At 36.7% G+C, this 26,138-nt stretch overlaps 1 protein-coding gene across 1 annotated transcript; it reads right to left on the bottom strand.

The window, feature by feature from the left end:
• Positions 1–10,418: 10,418 nt before the first annotated feature.
• Positions 10,419–15,262, bottom strand: LOC140235850 (uncharacterized). Its single transcript, XM_072315848.1, has 4 exons — positions 15,094–15,262; positions 13,067–13,141; positions 11,464–11,588; positions 10,419–10,785 (listed from the first exon to the last, which is right to left on the bottom strand). The coding sequence occupies exons 1-4, from the start codon at positions 15,260–15,262 to the stop codon at positions 10,636–10,638; spliced, it is 519 nt and encodes a 172-aa protein (XP_072171949.1). The 3' UTR covers positions 10,419–10,635.
• Between the last annotated feature and the right edge of the window lie 10,876 nt (positions 15,263–26,138).

Consider the following 26,138-nt stretch of genomic DNA (forward strand, 5'->3'; position numbering starts at 1 on the left):
ACTGCTGGGTATCTGGTCTGAAGCTGGGTTCCATTAAATGCCTTCAAGGTGACTGTTTACTCGGAAACTCGATTTGTGTCTGCTTCTCATTTACGTTGAAACTTGAAACCAAATCAGACTTGGTAGGAAGACCAGTCATCACCTCACTCCTGGTTGTTGAAGGCCTTCCGGGGTCATCTTCCACGTCCTCTTGCCGTTCTTTTAACCTCTTCCGCCGCTCAAAAACACCTGTGTGTGACATCATCTCATCTCCGTAGATTTGCTGCAGCACTTTCGGCGCTTCTTACAGAGTTTTCCCCAACCCTGCCAGAAACTTCAAGTTTGTCCGTTGTTTGTGCCCATTACTGAACGACGTGAAACAGAGGATGTGTATATAAAATTATGTAGAAAAAAAAAATCTGATGGCTGTAGAGAGCTATAGATCACAGTTATAAACTATACTCCATATAGGCTACTATGAAGGTGAAACCTCTTAGTTTGAAGTTTGGATTTGAAATAAATATTTTATGATACCAGTCCTGAAACTTTTCTGACACACCTCGTAGCCACAGAGCACAGTAGCAGCCAATGTTGATAGAAGAACTTAGGAGTATCTTCTATACATCACAGGTTGCCCTAGACTGAGATATCTCATAGAAAATAAGTTCAATGCACGTCTTGATTGTAATGTCCTGAAATACTGTCAAGCAATCACGTTAATCATAATTTGAAACAAAAAAGACACCCCAAGTAATAAATTAAACTCATGGAGACAAAATGAAATCGTCTGTAATGAGTGCGTGGAAGTAAATGTTTTGATCCTATCCGCAACACAGTCGTTTGTTTGCTCAAGTTGTAAAAGTCGTCATATTCCCAGATCAGCATACAACATATTGTAAGTTGGCACTGTTGGTTCATACGAGACATAGTCCAAGATTGAAAGAGGAGTATATAAACTTGCCTGTTTGCTCGTATCGCGTGTGATAATAGAGAGTTTTCGCTACACGACGGGGAGACCGAGAATACGCGGAAGCAATCATCTGTGACAGTCCCCGTACTTGGACTCCCGTCCCCATTTCATAGCGGTTACGCTTTCCTGTAAAAAGGACGGAGACGTGGGGACAAGATCGCTGATTGGCTGGCTGGCTCACTCCTGCCGAGCATCGGGACCGGACGCTATTTGCTATTTTGGCCACGTACCGTACTCGTTTTCCCCAGGACAGGACGTTTCTCGGATTATTTTGATCACGCGCAGAAGCAAATTTTGCACACGGCATGCTCAACTCCCGGTCGCGTCGTGCTTGCGAAAACTCCCTATAGAGCTCTTATTGGTCCTTTTTGCTGCGTTCTATTCCCGTGGCGACCTTGGCCCTGTCTTATGAAGAGATAAAATTGATTCTAAAGTTGATTTCAACTGTAAGTCTATGGCAGCCTGTGTAGTAAGGAAATTTAAAAACGTCTTTATCTTTTGATAAAGCGGGGCCCTGGAAGATAATTAGGGGAGTGCTACCTGTTCAATAATGTACTGGAGAATGATTATACAATCTTCAGACCAGTGCATGGCCGAACATCAAATTGTAGTCTTGATGAACAAAGTGTCAGTTGGAAACTCCTACAGCAAGCACCATCGTGTTTCCTGCGTATTCCCGTTATGAACACGTTTTAAAATGGATAGTGGCGAGTGGTGGACGTCACAAGGCTCGACGCCCACGAGCTATATAATTATAATACAGCTCATTGAAAGTCAAGCAGCCTACAAACTCGACACTGAAATATATAAATGTGGCCCGGCCACGAGCTACAGTATAATATGCACAAGCTCGACAATACGCAAATAAAGACCACGAGTTAGACACCTTGAAAATAAGGTCCAAAAGATTGGACACTTTTATAGGCACAACACTTATTTCATAGGGAAAACACTGATTTCACTAATGCTAGGAGTCCACTGGGCCGGCGCCAGTTGGTGCCAGTTCGCGCCAAAGATTATGTGATTGGCGCGTAGTGGCTCGCTGTGGCGCCGAATTAATGTTCGCTCGGAATGTATGTCGCCAAGTGGAATAAACTGGGTGTCATATGGCGTGCGCCAAATGCCACCTGCCTTGCTTCAAAATGGTGCGCCAGTTCGCGCCATTACACGGCTATTTGATTCCAAATTTCACCATGTTGGCGCCATTTGCGCCGATGGACGGCTACTTTGCGCCACTTAGTGATTAGTTTGTGCCAAACGGTCGCAAAATTGGTTTAAACTTGCCGCCACTTTGCGCTACTTGCCGACTATATGAATATCGGCCATCGACTACCTGGTTCAGAACCTCCTCAGCTGCTGTATGAACAAATTCTCTGCTATTATTTACAATTTTGATATGTCCGAGGCTTTTGATAATGTTGGAGTGATGATGCTGCTCCATCAGAAGATCATGAGAGATGTTGAGGTGGCCACTGCCTATCAACTTATGGTGGCCAATCCTGAAAAAGAAGAGCCTCGTAAGAAGAAAAGGAAGCACAAGTGGTGGTTTAGACTCATGCGCCACAATCAGCTGAGTCTAAGGCCACTCCCCCTGGTCTCAAGTTGTGCGTCTTCCTGCGCCATCTCGCCACTGGGGCCACCTATGCCGAGCTGGGTTACAACTTCCGAGTGGGCAAGGAAACCATCCAGAAGTTTGTCCCTGACGTAGCCAGAGCGATAGCTATGGATGAGTATGCTGCAGAAGTCATCTCCCTCCCCACAACCAATGAAGGCTGGCTTGAGGTTGAAGGTGACTTTGAAGTCAGATGGAATCTTCCTCGCTGTCTGGGAGCCTTGGATGGAAAGCACATCCGTATTCAGAAGCCCAAGAACTCAGGCAGCCTTTACATCAACTACAAGCAGTTCTTCTCGGTTGTCCTAATGGCTCTCGTAGATTCAAAGTACCAGTTCGTGTGGATCGATGTGGGTGGGGTTGGCCATCAATCTGATGCCCAGATCTACAACAACAGTGAACTGGGGTGGAAGGTCTGGAGCAACATCTTGGACAGGGGTAGCAGGTCTTGGAGCGGAGCCTCTATCAGCTTGAGCCAGCGCCACCACGCGAAGATCTTCATCCTCTTCGTCATCTTTGCTGCTTGCAGGGGGCCTGGAGCTCAATTTGAGCTTCTTGGGTTGGGGGTCCTTCTTCTTGGACTGCTCAAGTTTGTCATTCTTCCCTTTGCTACTGCCTTTGTTGCCTTTTTGGGGCATCTTCTTTGAAAATTATGTGAAATCTTGTAGAAATTGCGAAGGAAAAACTGCGTCTACAGAGGTGTTGTCGAGTCGAATACTGAAAGTTGTGTGAGAAAGTCCTGCGATGCAGTCATGCTTCCATAGGCGGTAAGTGGCGCCGAATGGCGGAAACAAAGTGGTATTTGGCGGAAACCAAGTGGTATTTGGCGGAAACCAAGTGGTATTTGGCGCGAAATAGTCACCAATCAGGTGCCGTTTGGCTCGCGCCACTGTTGATTTGGAGCGCTTTGGCGCGGACTATCCGCCTTTGTAGCGCCAAGTGGCGCCACGTGGCGCAAAATCTCATTGGCGCAACGTGGCGCGCGCCATAACATTCCAGTGGATTCCAATAGGCGGATTGTTTGCGACATTTGATGCCACTTGGTGGACACTTCGCGCTGAAAGTGGCGCGACGAAGATTTCAAACATTTTGAAATTTTCTTGCCGCCAAACTCAATTTTTGCCGCCGTTACGGGCCACCGCGCGCCAGTTGGGAGGCAGTTTGAGCCACTGCACGCCACTAAGCACCTTCTGGCGACACTAGGCGCCACAGCAAATTGCATTGGCGCGAACTGGCGCGAACTGGCGCCGGCCCAGTGGACTCCCAGCATAATATAGGTCCAAAATGAGCATTGTTAATGTTGTTAATAATTCTAATATCAGTTTAACAAAGTATCTTCCCCCTCATTTCAATAAGACATTTTCTTACCCCAACAGATGAGGAAGAAATACTTCAGATTGTTAGAAATCTTAAGTCTAGTATAGGTCAACCGGCCATGACGGACTTAGTGTGTGTCTACTGAAGAAAAATATTTTTAGTATAGTTAAACCTCTTAAGTATACTTTTGATTCATCTATTTGTACCGGAAAATGTCCTAATTCTTTAAGATAGCCAAGTTGATTCCGATTTAAAAAAAAAAAAAAAAGATGATCCTTCACTTTTGACAAATTACCGACCGATTTCAGTATTACCCTCTATGTCTAAAATTCTGGAGAGAATTATTAATAAACGGCTGTATATTTCCTAAATACCAATCCTTTGCTTTTCGATAACCAATACGGATTCAGAAAAAAAAAACCCGACACTCTGCTGATTATGTTATTGCCCAATAATCATTGAATAAGGTGACAGAATGATTTGCGAATAAAGAACATCTGATTGGCGTTTTTATGGATTTGTCAAAGGCATTTGACACCATCGACCATGACATTTTGATTAATAAACTGATGAGATATGGTACCCGAGGTATAGCCCTATCCTGGATTTGTGATTATTTATCCAACAGAAAACAATATGTCGCATTTCATTCTTCAGAATCCTCCAAATCCAATATTACATGCGCTGTCCCCCAAGGATCCATATTGGTCCTTTATTTTTTATGATTTATATTAATGATATTATAAATATTCATTTTCGTCTCTTAGTTTTATACTTTTTGCTGATGATACAAAAATTTTGCATTCTCATAAAGTATTTGAAAGTCTTATTACCACATTAAATTTGCAGATAAGTAAGGTATCTCAGTGGTTTCTATGTAATAAACTGTCACTTGATATATCTAAGACAACTTTTGTTGGATTCAATCCAACAAGTTAAGCTTCATAAGTTAAGTTAAGCTAACTTAAGTTAAGCTTCATAATTCTTTGAATATTAATTGTACTGGTGATTGTATTTGTATTAACGGACAGCCAATTGTTGAAAAGACATTTACTAAATTCTTAGATATTATCATTATTAAATTTGTCTTGGAGTCATCATTGACACAATGTCCATACTTCAGTTTCTAGAGGCATCGGAAATTTATACCACCTGAGAAACTTTGATATTACCTTACTATATATTACATATTTTACCTTTACAAAAACGAGCTTTGCGATTGATTACAAATCCCACTACTTATCATTCTCCCTCTGACCAGTTGTTTTCTCAATAAAAAGAATTGAGGATTAATGAGATTCATACTTTCCAAACGGCATTTTTTAATGCACTAATACACGTTCAACCATAATTACTTCCCTCGGTGTTCAATGATTTCCTAATTCCTAATTTCATTATTCATTCCTACCCAACTCGCCGTTCACCTAATTATCATCTTGAAAACCCAAGAATTGTTATAGCACAAAAATCCTTAAAACATCATGGCCCTGACGTTAGGACTTTTTTTTTTACCCGATAACCTTAGGCAATGTAGATCTATTTATTTAATAGATCTACATTAAAAGAGATCTTAAAGATATGATGCTACTCAATATATATCTGAATTTTAGAGCAGGTTGCATTTATCTGTTTTATTTTTTCACTTCTATAGTTAAAGTAATGGCTCTGAACTGAACATATATACACAACAGACATGAACATTAACACATATTCACAACTCATTTCCACGCAAACACCTCACATCTTGCACAATGCATAGTGCACCGCTGCACTCCCCCCCCCCCCACTCTTCCCTCCTTTCATCTTTATCGCTACTCAGTGAGTAGTGAATTGTATATCATATTCTTACAATGTTGTATTTTTTAGACAATCATTTCTGAGGCCGTTGTCCTCGTCAAGCGTTTGCTTATGATGATGGTCTTCTGAATTTCTGTACATCAAGAATTGCCTAATTTGTCTTTGAGCAAGAGATATACTGTAACTTATGTTGGCATAAATGTATGCGCAAATAGTTTGTTTATTTTCAGGTGTTGTTGTGTCAGGCAGGGGAACGTGATGAATTGAAATCATTTTATGACGTTTTGACTTTTATATTCATGTTCAATTCAATTCAATTCAATTCAATAGTTTATCTATTTCCATCATCACAAAGAAAAGAAAAGAAAAAGTACACATAATCCAAAGTGATACATTTTTTTTTCATTTCTCTTACACTCGTCTGATAAAGGATTTTTTCAATACAATATAAAGTATATTATACACGAATGATGTCGTAAAAAAGAAATAATGCACTTTGTCATGGCAACAAAAATAGTAAATAATCACAATGATGGAAAACAGTGTTCCACTAAAAAAAAGCCACGCTTGTAAAACGTGGAACACTGGAACAAAACAAATGTTCAAGTATGCTGAACCATTCATTAAGAGTATCGGCATCTTTAATGAAAAAAGTTCGTGGCAGGCCTTTCAACATTGATTACACTAATCGCCTCACTAAGTACAATTCACACACAAACACACACACACACACATACACACACACACACACATATCTGAAACTATAATCATGGATCGAAGATTTAAAAATGCACTATCCACATTTTCGTAGTTTTAAAATCTAGCATTTAAGATTTGGTATTCGGAGCTATTTTATCATTTCCTGTCTTTCTCTCTCCCTCTCTCCCCCTTCTACTCTCTCCGTTTCTATTATATTTGCATAATAATATTACATGCATTATATTTTGTATCCATTGACGTCAGAAAGAAAAGAAGAAAAAACTGGCATTGTGTTTCTACATTTTGAGTACTCGTAATAAAATGTATTTATACTCATCTTCAACCCTTTCATAATGACTTTGAATGATGCTTTGAAATTATAGGCAACAACATGGAAAATACTCTTTTTTTACTCTCACAATGAAGCGAGTTTTCACCACAAACATCGGAAACACATCTAACGGAAAGAGGACAACTTTAAAACATGCCTGTTTGGTCAATACAAACCTATTTATTTCTTGTGACATACGATGCATTATAAAAAAGATATTGGGATTCATAATATTGCGTATTTCATTTAACCACATTTTCTGCAATAAAAAAAAAAGAAAATCGACAACAACACACATATACGTCCTACCCACTATATTCAAACTATGTTATACTGCATGTACATACTTCTCTGAAGCACTTACCAGTACCAGAGCTGTGCCGTTTTATTATGCATCTAAAGATAGGACAAACCAAATACAAGTAGCCATAAATGTAGGTCTATACGTTGTATTCACTAAACATAAATATATCGTACATGGCAATGTGTATATATCACGTCAGAATAATCTACTCCAATAACATTACAACGAATTGGAAACACAAACTAAAAGCCAAGGCTTTACCAAGCAACATTTGTGATATCAATGTGAATTCACTTCGCGATAATGAAAACAACTATTATTTTTGAAGCAGTTGTTATGATTATTTCTCTTTCCGATACCCCGATGGAGTATTGCCTTCACCTCTGACATCTATTTACTTGTCCACTTCAAGGACACTACATTTATTGAATGCACATAAAGTCATCATACATACAATTTCACTCTATATCTACTTCGTCTACTTCAAGGACGCTACCTCTATGATCACTGGATGCTTATAATGTCGTCATACAATGAATGTGGCATGTGAGTTCGACAGTTCATCTCGTTCATCACAGTCATATCCTAATTTCTGCCACTAAGTCGGTTTAGTGAGACAATAAAATACTACAGTCATACTATGTACACCTCGCGCAAGTTGCCACAAGGCCTCCCCAGCACTGCAACAATATCCACACGAAACAGGTGCGATGACTGCTTACATTCAACCCTCCACCAGAGGTATCTTCCGTAACTTTGAATACATGTAATAGGAGCAGCCTATCAATACGCTCTTGCACCCCCCCCCCCCCTTCCCGGTTAAAACATCCGTAAAGCATGTTATCACAACAAAGCCAAGTACAGTCTAGATGGTAGGAACGTTTATTTTACCTAATAACGGTGTTAGGTTCCGTTCCTTTGTTTTGAAGGTTCGTTAATCCGAAAATGAAATGAGGCTCCTTATCATTCCGAAGTTTCTTTAATCCGAAATTGAAATAAGATTCGTTATTCAAATTAACGTTCATAATTCCGGAGTAACGAATCTTCAAAAAAGGGACCCGTATTTCATTTTTGAATGGACTAGCCTTCGGAAGAAACGAACCTTATTTCTTTTTTGGAGTAGAGAACCTTCGCAACAAAAAACCTTCGGGATATTAAAGGGATGGTGTAGTAATGGTGGAGATGAGGACTGGGCTTTTATGTTTTTGCGAGATACCAAGAAACCACTTATGAAATAATGCAGAGCATACCATTCTAAGAGAACACATAAAGTTTATGAGATGAAAATCGGTTTTGGAATGGCTGGGACATCCAAACACAAAGTACAACAAAGCAATTTTATAGTAGAAAGTGGGTCCCACCTTTTATCAGGATTGTTCTGGTTTTTTTTTTTGTTTTTTTTTAATATCTGAGCCACTTCAAACATTGTCAAAACTACAAATTTCATCAAACAGATGTGAAATCCCTCTTTTAATCAAATGCTCTTTCATATTTCATTAGAGGTTTCTCATTATCTCACAAAAAAAAAAGTGTTAGAAACCTGAAGTTAGGTCTCAACCAGCACTATACAGTCCCTTCAAACTCCACAAATGTTTTGAATAAGGAACCCTATTTCATTTTCAGATTAACGAACAGCTATAGGTATAGGGAATTTGTGTGTTTCGGAAAAACGAAACTTATTTCATTTTCGGATTGACGAAACTTCGGGATAACGAACCCTCTTTCGTTTTCGGATTAACGAACCTTATGAACAAGAAACCACATTTTTTTTTTTAACGTATAATTGGAATAACGAACGTCACTGACAAGTAATTTCCACTCCGCTGTGCCTGAAAAATGATTGAGGGGAAGAAAAAAACAACAACAACAACTGTCTAGTGCTTTTTATATCGTACACATGGTACGTCACCATGTAGCTACAGTTAAGTCGCCAATGTTTAAAGCACTACATGCGTTGTGAAGGACTTTTTATTTTGGTTTTAGACGATGGTATAGATCGCTCTAACAACCTATTGATATCAGCGTATATCAGGCACACAAGCGTCCAAATATCATACATACACACATAGGCCTACATACATTTTTTTATATGCATGTACAATAATAATAATACATATATTTTATAATAAATTTATCATGATAGTCAAAGTATTTTCCAGACATATCTAACGTCATAATAACTATTAAATGCACAAAGCCGCATTGCAAATATGAGTTGCACCGTATTACGTACTAATATTTAGATTGCAGCTTTTTTTTTTCTACTACAGACTATGAATTCTAATGATGAATGCAATAGTGGCAATGACAAACGATTAGGCAACAGACAGATAATTACGATATTCGTGAAAATAGCAATTTTCCATTAGGCTCACTCATTCTCACGGTGTCTATGGGTTGGACAAATAAAAAGATCTGAATAAAGAAAAAAGAAAGAAAGAAAGAATTAAAAGAACGAAAGAAAGGAATGAAAAAAAAAAAAGAAAGGAAAGAAAGAAAGATACACAGAGTTAAAATGAAGTATAAAATATCCCGTTCCCTGCGACATGTCATTATTTATAGAGATACTATACAGAAAACGTTGATATTTGCAAACTGATTACAAGATAGACATACATGCAAACTACAAGTAGTAAATGCATTTGTGACAGTGCATCACAAAACTAACAAAAAGTTTTAAAAATGATTTTGTATGAGTACTCAAAATATATAACACGGGTTATCCTAGTAAATCTTGAGTTTTTCATATTTTCATTTCCTTTGAATGCTTCTAGAGATTGTAAAGTTTGGGACCATAAAGCGAATGGGAAATTGTGTTTTTAGTTGTTTTTTTTTCTAAAACACTTTTTAGTAGAAACACTGTGATTTGTGTCTTAGATCCCCCTTTCATTTCTCAAAATTCCTTTACACTATCTCATTTTCAACTTTTGAAAGGATGATCATACTGCTTTGAAAGTTTGTATTAGTCATGGACAGAATTGTGTTAATACAGCATGATCAAATTTTGCTCAGTTTGATAATCTCGTCATTGTTGTTGCTTTGAAGTTTTACTTTCAATTGTTTGTGGGTTTTTTCTATCGTTTTTGTACCTCTCACTGCACAGAGCACGGTTCGGTAAGATTAAGCGCTTGAAGAAACCCAATTTATACTTTGAGCCTCTTTTCCTCAATACACACTTTTCAAGAATGTGTGCTTTCTTTCCAACATTTAGATATATTAGGAGAATTTGCATTTAAATGAGTCATGTGTCATTTTCAAGCTTAATGTCTACTCTTTAAGAATCTGTTCTCAACTAAAAATCCATAACTGGTGATTTTTTTTTTTTTTTTTTTTTTTTGGTCTTGTGAAGCCGGGTCGCATTTCATTCATAAGCTGCCCGAATGGCTCTACAATAGGGACTGAGCTTCTTTCGCTGCCATGGCAACGCTTCGTCTCAGCAGAATGACAATTTCTAACAGAAGAAAGATAACTGGAGTTTGTACGTCATGTATGTAGTGATAATAGAACATGCAATAGCGGCTGTCCCGGAATGAAAAGAATGGCTTCTGTCTTCCCACTCCTTTCGTCGATGTCGTGTCCGTCGTCATAATCGGAAGACGTTTTATCGTGGTCATTGACTTCGGCTCCTATTGCGAAAGACGGATGTGTCTCAGACACCAACTGTTGATCGCTGTCGTGCATTCCCGCACGTTGGGCTCGGGAATCCCGAGATACACGAGCCAGTCAATGAACTCCTCTTTTCCGAGATCGAGGAATACTTCCCGAAGGTCGGAGGCCTGCGAGAAAGTTCAAAAGTGAAAGAATATCCACATTTTCATCCTCGATTGCTCCTGGGGTTTGTTTGTTTCTTTCTTTCTTTAAAAAATTGATTAAGATTTAAACATTCCATTATTGTGTACCGTCTATTAAAGCGCAACATATCAAGCATTTATTGCGTAAAATAACATTAAACACTGAATGATTGGCACTAATTAATAAGGTACTGCGTCATTGAGTCAAATCTCTAATTATCTTGCATGACAGATATATACACAGTAATTGTATTCACATACTCGTCATGTACAGCAATAATTATTGAATAATGAATAAATTATTGATAAGGGGTTAAACAAAGAGTATACACATAATCAATACATAATCAATGCCTGTAAAAAAGAAAATGAAATGACTGTTCAAAAAAAAAAAAACCCATAATGGAGTTGCTTAAACAGGAATAAATCTCGGAATGGTTTCAGTGTCTACAATATTGCTTAACGCTGAAAGTGTCCTTCGAAAAAGATATCAGTTGGTGTTAGCGACAATATATTGCAATCAAAATCACAATAACTTTCATCTATTTTGTTTTGTTTTGAATTTTTTGGACTTCGTTCCTGTTTTGTTGTTACTCATGTTGCTTCACATATGATGCGTAGAAGTCACAATGGCGACATTTTTTTTTTAATAATTCAACGAACCTTCGTAATATCATGCCGATAGAGCCTATCAGCTTCTATTTCGCCGATACCGGGAATATCGATCACAGGTCGACCAATCATCGGCTCTGCCACAAAAGATTTGAACTTTTGCTTTTGTTGTCGAACTGTGAAGGATGAAGGAGAAAGGAAGACGTTGTGAATGCCGATAAATTGCTACAATGTCTCCCTTTAACAGGTGAAAAGGAGGGGAAAAAGGAAGAAGAAGAAGAAGATAAAGAAGAGAACATTGGCGGATAACGGGGGGGGGGGGGTTAGGGGATTCATCCCCCTCTCTCTTGGACTGCCAAAGATGTAATTTTCTTCTTCTTTTTTTTAGGGAGGGGGGTGCTTGCCTTGTCAGACGATTTTTGGAGGGAAGTGGCAGCGAAAAATGCGAAGATATTTTTTTCTTCTTGCTTGTCAACTGACTTGGAAAGAATCATAATATGACGTCCCCCCCCCCCTTTTGATAGCAAAAAGCTAGATCAGCCCCTTGAAAAGGACGATATGATGAAAAAGCGCGAGGTAGAAAGAGGGCAAAAAGGTGCAAGACGGGAAAGAAGAAGAAAAAAAAAAAAAACAAGACTGTGGAAAAGCGAAAGAGAAAACAAGAAAGAGAGGAATAGAAGTAACAGAAGAGGAAATGGAAGATGAGTAGGTGCATGATGTTATGAACAAAAAAAAAAATGAAGGTGTCTATAGAAAGAGGGAAGCAGGTGACAGAAGAGGCAGAAGAAACGAGCAAAGAGTAAAAAATGTTAGAAAAATAATGAAAGAAAAGATAATGCAAAGGAGGAGAAGAAAAAGAAATAGAAGAAGGAAAGCATGACTATTAACAATGAAGGAACAAAGGAGTTAAGGTAACTATAGGCGGAAGACAGAAGAGAAAGAAAGTGGAGAAGGAGGAGGTTGAAGAGGAGGGGGTAGGAAAGACTGAGGAAGATCAATACTTAAATCTCAATGATTATTGTGTCGATCCATTCGTTCATATCGAATTTATAATTAAATCTATGAATAAGTATTTCTTAAAAAAATTAACTTTTGCAGTATGATTTATCAAGTGTATCACATTTTGTGGATTGAAATATAGCACAACTGAACTGAATTGAATTTGAATAATAATTGCTTTCCATACTCATGCTTACACGACTGCGTTGTGGAATTAATAAAAAAAAAAGATCTATGTATATGATATGTGTGTGTATAATAATATGAAGAGTTTGTTCGCAAAAAACCGATAAGTCCATATTTGCCAAATGGAGATATCTGCGATTAAAGGTCAAGAAAAATAAAGAGAATAATACGAAAATCTGTGCTTCTTTTGACCATAACTTCAAAAATGTACCTTTTATGTAGTGACCAATATATCATTTTAAAGGTATTATTTTGTACTTTATGACAGACACCAAACTTCAAAATCTTCAAAAATGGACTTATCGGTTTTTGCGAACAAACTCTTCATATGCAAACATTGATTACATATTCATACAGAGAATGTACATTGACAGAATAGTATAATGCGATTTTACGCACAAACCTAGACAGAAAATGTACACATAAGTACATTTGCAACTTTGTTTCTCACTTACAGTGATGTACTTACGTTTCACTTGTTTCATTTTCTCATCGTCCAGGAATTTCATAATCTCTTTGATATTTCTCGGTCTATCGAGACTTGCTGAAAATAAAATGTATAAGAAGAAAAGTGAAATAGAAACACGACGTGACAAGGAATTAAAAGGGGGTCGTACTTATCATTTAAGTTTTTCTTTGCTTGTTATAGTTACGAAATAGTTACTGAACCGGCGAAATCACATGTTTTTTTTATGACACTTAAAGGGAAAATCCGGGACAAATATAAGTTAGTCTGAGATTTAAAAAAAAAGAGTAAAATCTTAAGAGCACAACAGTAAAAGTTTGGTCAAAATCAAATGAGAATCAAGGAAATTGTAAAATTGTAAAATTTCGCTAATTTTCGTGAAACAGTTTTTGAACAGACAATATAAATATGCACTAGTGAATCGATGATGTTATCCCCTCACGTTACGTACAGTATGTATATAGGTCCTTCATAAAATCATAAAATTTCTAATTTTTTGATCAAATGCATGGCCCAGTCTCAAATCCTGACGGATCATTATTTTGAAGTTATTCAACCGGGAATAAAATGATACTTTAAACCTGTACACATGAAACAATTCATTTTCTCCATTTTTTTTTTTGTGACATCATCAGCTCACTCTTTTAAATATCCATAATACATATCAACTGTTCAAGAACTGTTGTGCAAGTAATAATGAATCTTTGAAATTTCATCATTCCCTTGTCCTTGATCTGCTTTTGATCAAATTTTCACAGTTGCGCTAGTTATATTTCATTCGTTATTTTCATGCTAATTTTAATTAGTCTGGAATTTCCCTTTCAGAGACTATCTTTGAGGAAGGTATATAGATTACAAAGAGAGAAGAAAAAAAAAAGAATTACAGAGAAAATAGTTTATGCGCTCCCGAATGTTTATCGGGAGCGATGCTGGATTGATAAGACTTGAAGTCCAGGAGTAAAGCTACATGATTTTTTCAATTGTCAAACTAGCCATAATTATTATTTGTACATGAATAGCATACCTCTTCACAGATTAATTTTGTTTATTTCACTGTTGATCTTATTATGTGAAATAAAACAAACGAATTGCAGTCGATGGTTCATGAAAATCGAGGTCAGAAAAAGCAAAGTCAATTGGGATCTTAATTTATGATTTTACACCTAAACTTTTATTTTTAACGGAGGTGATACTTATAGTCAAAACCAGTTTGGACACCTGTTAGATATGATGATGATAACATTTAATTTCTATGTCTTAATTTCATATATTGTTTTTACAAACGTAATCGGTTATTGCAGACAAAAAAAGTCATTTTTGTTTCCACAGAAGGCTTTGAAGAGGAAATCCACCCAAACTTTAGAAGAAAGAAAAATAATATTCCCAACAGAACGATACAAAAATAAATGACGAAAATCGGATGAGAAATAATAAAGAAGATGTAACAGTTCGAAGTGAAATTTATTTTTTTTTTTTGACCAGTCCTTATGAATATTCAAATAAGGGAATACTGTCTCTTTCTTTGGAAGTAAATATTATTTTGGGGTGGATTTGCTCTTTAGAGAGCAATGAGATTAATGTTAGATGGGGAAAGGTCTTAATGGAATATCATGTTATAAGCGTAGTAATAATCAAGTTTAGGTGGGTGGGTTGTAGCTGTCAAATTATCTATCAAAAAGGTTGAGCTTATATTTTTTTTTCACCTCCACGCTTGCTCAAATAATAGGGAAAGGTGTTAAAGCACCACCTCATCTACTTTGCATTTGAACTTACGATTGAAATCACAACTTGGTTAAATTCAATTTTTTTTTTCTTGCTCTGTGCTAGAGTTTTCATAAACATTCTAAATATTGTGACTCGTTTTAGTCTAGACTTCAGAATTTAGATTCAATTGTTGTGTTTGCTGTTACTCGGGAAGCAGGTAAACGGAGATGTGTTACTCAACCTCGAACAATAATTTCGAACAACGAGGAAATGAAAAACGTAAAGTAAATTCACACTGTCGCAAAAAAAATGCAATAACAACTAACGTCTCCTGCTAGGTGACATAGACGTGCTGGGATGGTTGAGACTTCCATACACATAGCCATTGACTGCTACTGTCCGCGAACCGCGCACTGTTCCACGACCGCCGTTGAGGGCGCGCCCGTAGTAATTGGCCCTCTCTATCGTCGATTGCTTTGCAGCTGCCATAGTCATTGTGAGGCTGTTCTGAGAGGAGGAGCACAGACAGACAGACAGACAAACAGACAAACAGAAAGATAGACAGCGAGAGACAATCAGTTATATAACCTGCAGATAATGGTACAACAACGTTATTGTTATAACATTACACAATATATTGGAATTAGACGATTGGAATGCGTTAGTTTATCCTCATACATTTTATTGTAATATGTCATTAGGAACTTTCAGTACAACAAATCAACAACAACAACAACAACAACAACAACAATTACAACAAAAACAACAACAACAACAACAACGAGAACTTTTGGCATCTGTACGTATTTGCATTATTCTGTATTCAGAAAGTAATACTCATGTTTACACAGCATGCAATGTGCTTGTACATGTTAGCGACAACACCTTATGTCAACTTTTTCAGTTAACTGAATGAACTTTTCAAATTCATGAAAGATGGACATAGTCATTTAATTAAAATTGGGTTCATCCAACTGTAAAAAGTCAAAATTATCAAAATAGTTTTGAGGGGGAAAATTGGTGGATGATAAAACAACAACAGCACATCTTCTCAGATGGAAAATGAATAAACAAACAGACAAAAAAATCTTGTTCCAAAGACCCCCCAAAGTTGACTCTTATGTGACTTTTAAAAGTTAACAATTTATCTTTATTCTGTGCTCAATCATGCATGACTAAACAGATCATTCTCATTTTCACATCGAAGTAAATCAATAAAATGAGTTTGTTTGTTTGTTTTATTTCAATACGGATTAAAGAACCCCACTATCAGCCTCAGGCACGTCGGGGTTGTTTTTCAGTGAATCCGTATACAGTATATCAATTTACATGGTATAAAACTACAAAATAATGATTATAGTACAAAACAAAATTATAGAAATCTGAAATTACCTGATTAAAACGGAGTTTGGAAATTATATGATCAATGTTTGACACAAATCTATTTAACTGGGTTTCACATCTGAGATTGATTGGGAGGTTGTTATAGACGTTGGACGGTACATAAAATGTGTTATTTCTCTTGAAATTAGTGTTTCAGACGATCTAAAATGTTTCATACAGTAGCTTTCGACTATACATACCATTTACTTCCTTCATGCAGTGTCCGTGTGGCGGTGGGATTGGAATTCATCCAAATTGTATTACAATAATCAAAATGGGGTTGTATCATGCTTTTGTACAATATAATCGCGGTATCTAGGTCAATGAATGGTCGTGTGGGTCTTAACACTTGTAAACTACTTAATGCATTTGACTTAAAATGACTTATTTGTGGAGCCCAGGACAAATGACTATCGAGAAAAACGCCATAGTTTGATTGTCTCTTCGTGACTTTTTTTTTTTTTGCGTGTATATCATTATAATGCTTGCGTCAATTATTACAAAATATATGACACATATTATATTTTTGGCACATTAAGTGATGATCAGGGTATTATGTAAATCAATACAAGTTAGCATGCATTCATTTTGTAATGCATATATTCCCTTTGAATATAATCATAATGATTGTTCATGTTTCAAATATAATTAAACATTTTTTCAATTATTGTTTTCTTCCTGCATTCGCTCAGCTCCAACCGTAAAAAAAAAAACCAAAGAACAAAGAAATGCCTTTCATGTTGTCATCAATAGAAAAATCAGCTAAAACTAGCAAAAAAAAAAAAAAAAAAAAAGGAAATGGTGTGCACATACATGGTAGTACAATACAATACGATACAATACAATACAATACAATACAATACAATACAATACAATACAATACAATACAATACAATACAATACAATACAATGCAATACAATACAATACAATCATTGCAATACATTCCAATACACTGCAACATTACAATTGTATATAGAATGATGACTGGCGGGGAGGGAACATACCGAATGTTCCACCCGAATGGTTTGAAATGCTATTGAGGGAGGTTATAAGCCTCCCGAAATAGCATTTCAAACCCTGAGGGTGGAACGTTTCGTGCATGTTCCCGAAAACAAAAGTCATCATCTGTTATATTATATGGGTTACTCAAATACCATCATCTGTTATTCATGTTATTGGTTATCCTATCCAGGGCGATTGCGTGAAGATATGATCGTTCAATCGTTTGGTACTATTATCGTTTGTCATTTGGTACGTGAAAATGTTTTCCCATGGGAGAACATTACAAAAATGTTCTGCCCATGGGCGAACATAACCAATGTGCCTCCATCACGTGACTGTGTTTAGCCAATCACTAACCGGTATTTGACTAACCCATTTAATATAATGCAATGCGCCGCACTGCAATGCAATACAATACAACACAATGACAATGCAATGTATTTCACACATGTCACGGACTATTCATAGTTAACTACTTAAAGGAGACCTCCGGATGATTTTCAGATTTTTACATTTGAACAACTATAAATTAGTTATACTAAGGACAGAGTTTCAGAATTTGTGTTAATTGGGATGAAGAATAAGAATATGTTCAAAATTTAGAACAAACTGCAATAAACAAGGATGATGACTTGGCAGAATCACCATAAGAATGCATGAGTTGGGGCTAAAGGAAGAAGCACAAAAGAAGAAGGCATGCATAGATTATATACAGGTGAACTCGCAAGCAACGATATTGTAATGGAATTACACTGCTACATTTCTGAAATATGTGAACCTCCTATGATATGTCATCATCCTTGTTCAGTGTAATTTGTTTAAGGTTTTTCAAAGTATTGTTTCTCTGCTCAAGAACCACAATAAATTCCACAAATCTATACATGAAGTTGTCGATTTATATACTACATGATGTGAAATTGAAGGGGTCGGTGCAATATAGTGCTAACCCACACAATAGTCATTTTGAGATAATCGCTGTTGAATGTTCGAAAAGTCCATACATTGTACATTAATAAAACATGAATGCATGCATTTTTTACCATCTTATTGGTTGAATTAAAATATGATATTTTCACGGAGGTTAGAGTGAAGGATAAGGATTATGAAAATCCATGTAACTCGATTTTGACAAAAGTGTGGGTTAGCACTATATTGCACCGACCCCTTCAATTATGAAAATCATCTGAAATGTCCCTTGAGGTGTCTTCTATGAGACCTGTGTTGCCAATTTGGGTTTTGAGCAATAAAGTGAGTACTATCAAAAACAAGTTAAAGGGATGGTATACTTTTGGTTGAGATATGAGATTCAAATTGTAACTTTTTGCGAGCTACTTAGAAACCAATTAAGTATCAATAGTATAATAATTTAGTATTAATGAAGTATTAAACAGCATACAATTCAGAGGAATTAAACGTTTATTTGATTAAAATCGACGTAGGAAGGGCTGATATATCCAAAAACAAAAACAAATAAAGTTGTCATAAGAAAAGGTGGGTCCCACCTTTTATTAGCTTCACTTTCACTTTGTTTTTGGATATCTCGGCCATTTCAGAACCGTTTATTCATCAAATAAACTTTGTGTAACTTCATATAAAGTGGTTTCTAATTACCTCGCAAAAAGTTAAAGCTAACTTCCCACCTCAACCAAAGCTATACCATCCCCTGAATCCAACTATGGATGCATACTACTCCATAATTATCATCAATCGTGGCAATGGAGAGCTCACATTGTTAAATGAATCTTTTGCAAATGTTTGAACAATATTATTTCATGACATGTATACTTTGTACTTTGTTTTGATTTTCGTTGATTGGAAATAAATTATGATTGAATTGAACTGAATTGAAATTGTGAGGAAGAATAACTCTTCCTCTTTCCATTGATACCTAATTATGTTGACAAAATAATGTCATGCATGACTGAGCACATGAACTTTAATGACAACAATGACAAATTGCACTTTTTCCAAGTTTGAGTGTTATCATTAAAGAACAATGAGTGTCTCTTAATGGTTGAGATCTGTCAATGAAAGTGGTCAATTAAACAAGCCAGCCTGCACGACTGCGGGTTTGTGTTTGTAGGGTAAAATTTCTTCTCATCTTTTACGGTCCATAATCTTCAACATGGCCACGTTGTCGATAACTCACACAAAGGCTAAACCATTGTCCATTATTCTTTCTTCATATTCAAAACATATGGCTTGTCGCTGCGAGCTATGTGTTGAAAATGAACAAAGAAAAATGCACTGTATGGATTGGCCTTTGCGAGAGTGACCAACGGACAGGCGGCCATGATGATGTTAAAGGTTACGGACCATTCAAAAAAAAATGTATGAAGAAACCCTAAACACAAACCCTAAACAAGAGTTTGCAGGTCGTGCAAGCTGGCCTATTAATTATGTGGCCACTTTCATTGACAGATCTCCTCCCTTCAGTGAGACATTCAGTGGTTCCTTTATGAGACACTCAAACTTGGAAAAAGTGCAATTTGTCATTGTTGTCTTTAAAGCTCATGTGCTCAGTCATGCATGACGTTTGTCAACATAATTAGGTATCAATGGAAAGAGGAAGAGTTTTTCTTTCCTCACAACCAATATTGCGCTCTTCATAGCTGACAATTATGAGAAAGTAGCCCTCCAAATGTGGATTATTATTTTTAATACCATTTAATACCATTTTAATACCATTGTTATTAATTTACTCCATTAATGGTATTGGAGTAAAAGAAAGGTATAAGAAAAGCAGGGGGAAGGCAGAGAGAGAGAGAGAGAGAGAGAGAGAGAAGAGAGAGAGTGAATGAGGGAGGGAGGGAGAGAGAGAAAGGTTTTATGAGAACGATTTATATAAAACGTAAAGAAATGAAAATAATAGAATGAGGTGAAGTTGCATTATTTTGATAATAAGGTATATTTTGAAATGAAATATATGAATTGCATATCTTAATTTGTTTGTGTATAAATGTATCTTTGGTAAATTTGTTTGTGAGTACGTAACTGTAACTGAGTGTGTTTTTTTTTTTTTACAATGTATGATGTATTTACATGTTTTTCTGTATTGTCCTTTGTCTTTGCCTTGTGCCTCCTGTTCAATCCAGGAGACAACCTAGGCCTTTCATGATATATTGCTTATTGATATAATAAAGAATGCTGAACAAACAAAATCATTATTATTATTACTATTTTGGATACGCACTGTAGTGAAAGTATGGTGCATAGTATCAAGCATCACAAACTGCAAACTGCTTTATATGTGCGAAGCTTATTAGTATGTGCAGAAAAAAAAAGAATAAAAAGCCCAAAGTGTAAAACATCCACAACCACAAAACATATGCCCATTAAAAAGTTTTAGAATTTGTGACTTGTAAGACTATTCATATCAGCTGAAGTTTGGAAGTTGCGCTATAAACTACCGCAAGAATGGGCGCAAAAATAAATTGTCAATACGAAAGTTACTGTTACTGACTGCCTCTCCACTAACTGTCGTATAACTACAGTATTTTGTCACTATATATTGCATGCTAAATCTAGAATCATTTACTGATGGTTCTATACTTCAGGCCTTGTTATCGGTTGCATTACATGCTGAGATTGCTGAAGATTTAACGAGTTTTTGAAGGCATTGATTTCACAGATGCGGAACGGTACAACAACAACAACAACAACAACAACAACAACAACAACAACAACAACAACAACAACAACAACAACAACAATGAAAACCACAACAGCAACAGCCAAAGCTCATTTAGTATCACATGAAGCAACGACGGTTGCGGTTCGGAGTGAATTAAGATTATGATGATTACTTAGGAAACGCTGACGATTACAATTGCATACATCAGCCTCAAGTTGTCATTCCTAATGGCTGGAAGTCCGCCCCAACAAGTCAGTTACTGTCAGATTCTACCCTCTGATTTAGAATGGCAAATATGTGACGATTCGTATCGGCACGATCTCTCGACACCCCCTGTCGACATGAGGTGTAGTAGTCAATGTGAAAACTAAAGGGGAAATGTATAGGCAGTGCTCAAAGAGATTTTCCCCAGTACACTGGTGGGGAGGAGAAAAATCTCTTTGGCAGTGTTACAAAGAATCATCGATTTTTGGGGGTGTCTTTACAAATCTTACCTTTTTTTTCACCCAAGGACGTTGCCTGTTTTCTACCCGAATGACGCGCCGACGTTTAGCCAAGAAAAGTATCCATGAAATATCAAAGATGACACTCACAATGTATACAACACGTCTGAAGTCAGCGCATCGCTCGCATAGAACACGCACCGAACACCCACATTGCTTCCCATAACTAGTCGCACATAATAGAGAAGCATACCTTCTTTTTTTTTCATCTGTTGCTTTCATATTTCACACGAGTCGTGTTTTGCACCAGCCGAGCCCCCCATGAAATGTATGAAATAAAGCTATTTCCAGTTGATTCACCCTTTTCAGAGAAATCGTTGTTGCATGGCACGACAGCCAACCTTGGTCTAGAACTGTGGCATGACGAACGTTTAAAAAAAAAACAGGAGAGGACGAACACACCCACAATGAACTTCACAATGTCAAATTATTGTCCATGTGTGGTGAGGTTTGCTGTTAGGGATTCTGGTGCTCTTTCATAGGCAAACACAGGTAGCATGGTCCCCATTTTGGATTCAAAACTAAAGAAGTAAATCACGACAGCCTACTATACAAATTATTTAGGCCTACCGTTGCCGGGAGGATACAATTTTGTAGCTAGGCCTATCTCAATTTTTGGTGAAAATCACATTAAAAAACATGATTGTCATACAGTTATATCCTGTTCAAATCCTCGCTAACTTGCCCCTAAATTGAAGCCACCGCGGACTGTCAACGAAAAGGCTATCCCATTTGTTATAGTGCTTTGGCTATGCTGCTTTTCGCACTCCTGATCATCGTTTTGTTTTGTTTTGTTTTGTGTTGTGTTTTGTGTTTGTTTGTTTGTTTGTTTGTTTTTTGAGAGGGAGGGACATTTTCTAGATTCGGGGTTTTGTCGCCCTATCATCGCTAAGTGATTTTAGTGACGTCAACATGACTTTGTTTTCACATAGGCCTACCTAAATAACATAAGACGTACATCAGACGGTGCTTGTGACGAATTAGGTCGAAGTTGCTCATTTTTACAAACAACTCAGCCTTAAGTTAGCATATATTTCAGTGGTCAATCACCATCAACTGCTTTAACATCAGTATTACCTCAGTAAATAGATACGTACCTTATGCCACCACAACTACATTCCACTACCACTAGATACAACCCACTTTAATTCTGCTACTCCTCCCCCTCCTCCTCCTCCTCCTACTACTACTACTACTACATGTACTGACATTGCTGCTACTACCACTACTACTACCACCACAACTACTACTATTACTACTGCTAGCAGTAGTATAGCTAGTACTTGTACTACTACCCGTATTACTACTTCAACCACTACCACTATACTACTTGCAGAAGTATTGCTAGTACTTGTACTACTACCCCATTATTACTTCAACCACCACCACTATAATACTATTACTACCACTACGATACCACCAACACTACTACTACTACTACTACTACTACTACTACTTCAACAACCACCGCCGATACTACAACTGCTACTACTACTACTACTACTACTTCCACATCTTTTTTTTTTTAACACAACTGTTATTGCTTGTCCATCAAATAAAGTATTGATACCAGACTGTTTCATGCATAATTATTTTACACCAGACACAAGACAAAAACTGTGATTAAGTGTGTTGAGAAGAAATGTCATGCGGTCTGCACATTTGCTGGCCCCTAAAATTGCTATTATCAGCCATTGAGACATTGTCTATACTGTCATTGAAACACAAAGGCCAACCCACTCCTCCCCGACATACACTCATATACAAACAAATATTGACATGAGCATAATGTTTTATACATTATGTGTATAACATTCATAGTACACCATGTAGATATGTGTCTATCTATAAACCTGGATATATATATATATATATATGAAGGGTTTGTTTGCAGAAACCAATAAGTCCATTTTTGAAGATTTTGAAGTACGATCTCTGTCAAAAAGTACAAAATAATACCTTTTAAATGATATATTGGTCACTAAAGGTATATTTTTGAAGTTATGGTCAAAAGGAGCAATTTTTTTCTATTTTCTTTATTTTTCTTGAACTTTAATCGCAAATATCTCCATTTGGCAAATATGGTTTTTGCAAACAAACTCTTCATATATATATATATATATATATATATATATATATATATATATATATATATGTAATGTGTGTGTGTGTGAAGAGTTTTCTCACAAAACAAGCTAACTACATTCTGTGATTAAAGCTGCTGAAAGAAAAAGAAAATCACTAGTATCTTTAATCTTCCTTGTTATGTCAATAGTGAGGTATTACTGGAAAGGTTTAATTTATCTTAATATGATGGCCTCACTTTGAAATGTTTAAAAATGGTGCTTAGCTCATTTTGCACAAATATATATATATATATATATATATATATATATATATATATATATATATACAGTTCAACCTCGATTATCCGGCCTCCTTTTATCCGGAAAGCTCTATTATCCGGACGCGTTCACGCAGTGAAGGACTTTTTTTCCTTCCAAAAATCAAGAAAAAAACAGTGACTTTCATGGATCTATTTCACTAATTTCATAAGATGTGCATGATAGGTTTCTCAATATCTAATGAGGTAAAACATCTATGATTTTCACATAAAGATATACTTTATGTTTGTGAAGAAGGGACTACAATTTTGCGCAGGCCAGCATAGATTACTCCACTGTTGCGGGGTGCGCTACCTGCCCAGCTTCCAGTGCACTGGGACGGCAGCTTGGACGACAGCTATATACATTAACATTGTGTCTCCCATATCCAGCCAATTCGCTTATCCGGATGAGCGCTGGTCCCGACATGGCCGGATAATCGAGGTCAAACTGTATATAAAACATGCATACATTGTACACACAGCACACACAGTCACAAACATAAATACATGGCATTCTCTAACTATCTTATCATATTTATGATTTGATATCTGCTCTTATTTCAGCTACATCATAACATCTTTACACAGCAATGTAAGAAAGAGAAACAGAATTTGTGAGAATGTTTCACATTTTATCTTTTTTTTTTATTTCTTTCAGGATGCCAAGATTTGGAAGGAAAAAAATACAATAATAACCCAAACAAACAAACAATCAAGGAAAAAAAAAAGGAGCAAGGATTGAAAAATGGTACAACACTTTGGCAAGCCGTATCAGGATAAAAGAATAAAGACGAAAAGATAGAGAACATTTATATACACAGCCAGATAAGGTGTGCACCACCATCATAAAAAAGGCTCCACTCATTAAATTTGGCTTATGCACAAGAAGACAGGTATTACCACAGAGATAAAATAGAAGGTGTCTAGAATATACAAAGAAAAATGGGGTAAAAACAGAAACAGAACTGGGTTTATTTCTCCATGCAAAAAAAAAAAAAAATCCTACACCCAAATCCGACGCTGCAAAACACGTATACATTCTCGCCTTATTAGTTCACATACATCCCTGAGAAATTACAATATACAAGTTAAAAAGAGAGAGAGAGAGAAAAAAAAAATGTCCTAAACACTGACTCAGAATGTTCTTTTAAACATCTACCTACATGGATCAAAAGCAAGAGGGCATTTCATCACAATCATCATATTCCTTGTTCCTTTCACTTTCTGACATGCATTTTACAATATTCCATGGCTTACACATACATCAGTTAACATAATATTCTGCATGTCGGCCACCACATTTATTAACTAACATAACATTCTATATGTTGGCCAATGCAACTCTTGAATATTCCACAAGAAGGTATAAGGAGTGGATTTCTTGTTCTTTTTCTGTCACGGGAGAGAAGAATCTTTTACAGAATTTAGTATTTCATCTAAACTCAGGCAGGTCTGAGGTTAGTTGGATCCTATACTATAACCTATTATACTTTCAAGCATATTTGATATCCCAAGCCTTTTCAGGTGAAAAACAGAAGCAAACACTAGAAACAAGTTCTCTTTACACAGTCACCACAAAATACATGGCCCAGAAAAGTCAGAGATTTGCAAAGGTATTCCCGCTTCAAATATCATAGCAGTAAAGATTCAATTTCCAATGGCAATGCTGATAATGCAGATGCATTCATAATCAAGGGCGGATCTGCCACTGATAATGACTACATTCCTCTCACAATGGGGAATGCCTGGCTGTAAAGGTGTGGAGACATAGCCCAGCAGCTACCATTGAAATAAATATGTGGGGCATTCCTTGACAGAAACCAACAGTACGGGTACTAATGGCTCCATGTCTTCACGTATTATTATAACAAACGTCTCTCTCGCCCTTAATTATGTGACCGAGCATCACAAAAACCACGAAAAAGTCGCACACACTGATTTTGTGTGAAGATTGAACATTGGTGAAATTAGTTAACCCAGTCAATTTTGATTTTTTCCCCCTACATTCTGATAGAGGAAGTCTTCTTCTACATTATGCTAAAGTTTGGGATCACAAAACAAACAGGAAACTGTGTTTTTACAAGTTTTTTTTTTCTCTAACACATTTTGTAGCATGGTGTAATTATGTGTGTCTTATAGAGTCCCCTTTAACATTTCTTAACTCTTTATGTGCCACGTTCGCACGTCCGACTCAGTCGACGGCGTGCCAACTTCGCATATTCTGCTCAACAAAGAAAGCAGCCAAAACCGATCGATAAATCGCTAATCACTGCTAATCCCGCGGCACAATGAGAGCGTTTCTCGTGCTTTTGTTCCTCTCATATACGGCTTGCATTCTATGTGGTGATCGACTATCAAGTGGTGTTCTTAACTAGATTTGCTCGTACATTATAAGTTTCTGTCACGGTTTTATGTGCAAAACTCATGCCTTTACAGTAATGTAGCAACTGGTCATTCAAAAG

The sequence above is a fragment of the Diadema setosum genome, chromosome 12 (genome assembly GCF_964275005.1).
Source record: "Diadema setosum chromosome 12, eeDiaSeto1, whole genome shotgun sequence".
Lineage (NCBI taxonomy): Eukaryota > Metazoa > Echinodermata > Echinoidea > Diadematoida > Diadematidae > Diadema > Diadema setosum.

Excerpts from the sequence above, each read along its gene's own strand:
- LOC140235850 (XM_072315848.1), bottom strand. The coding sequence starts at position 15,262 with ATGACTATGGCAGCTGCAAAGCAATCGACGATAGAGAGGGCCAATTAC. Across the intron at positions 13,142-15,093 it reads TATGTCACCTAGCAGGAGAC|CAAGTCTCGATAGACCGAGA; the intron begins GTTAGTTGTTAT and ends TTTTATTTTCAG. Across the intron at positions 11,589-13,066 it reads GAAAATGAAACAAGTGAAAC|TTCGACAACAAAAGCAAAAG; the intron begins GTAAGTACATCA and ends CATCCTTCACAG.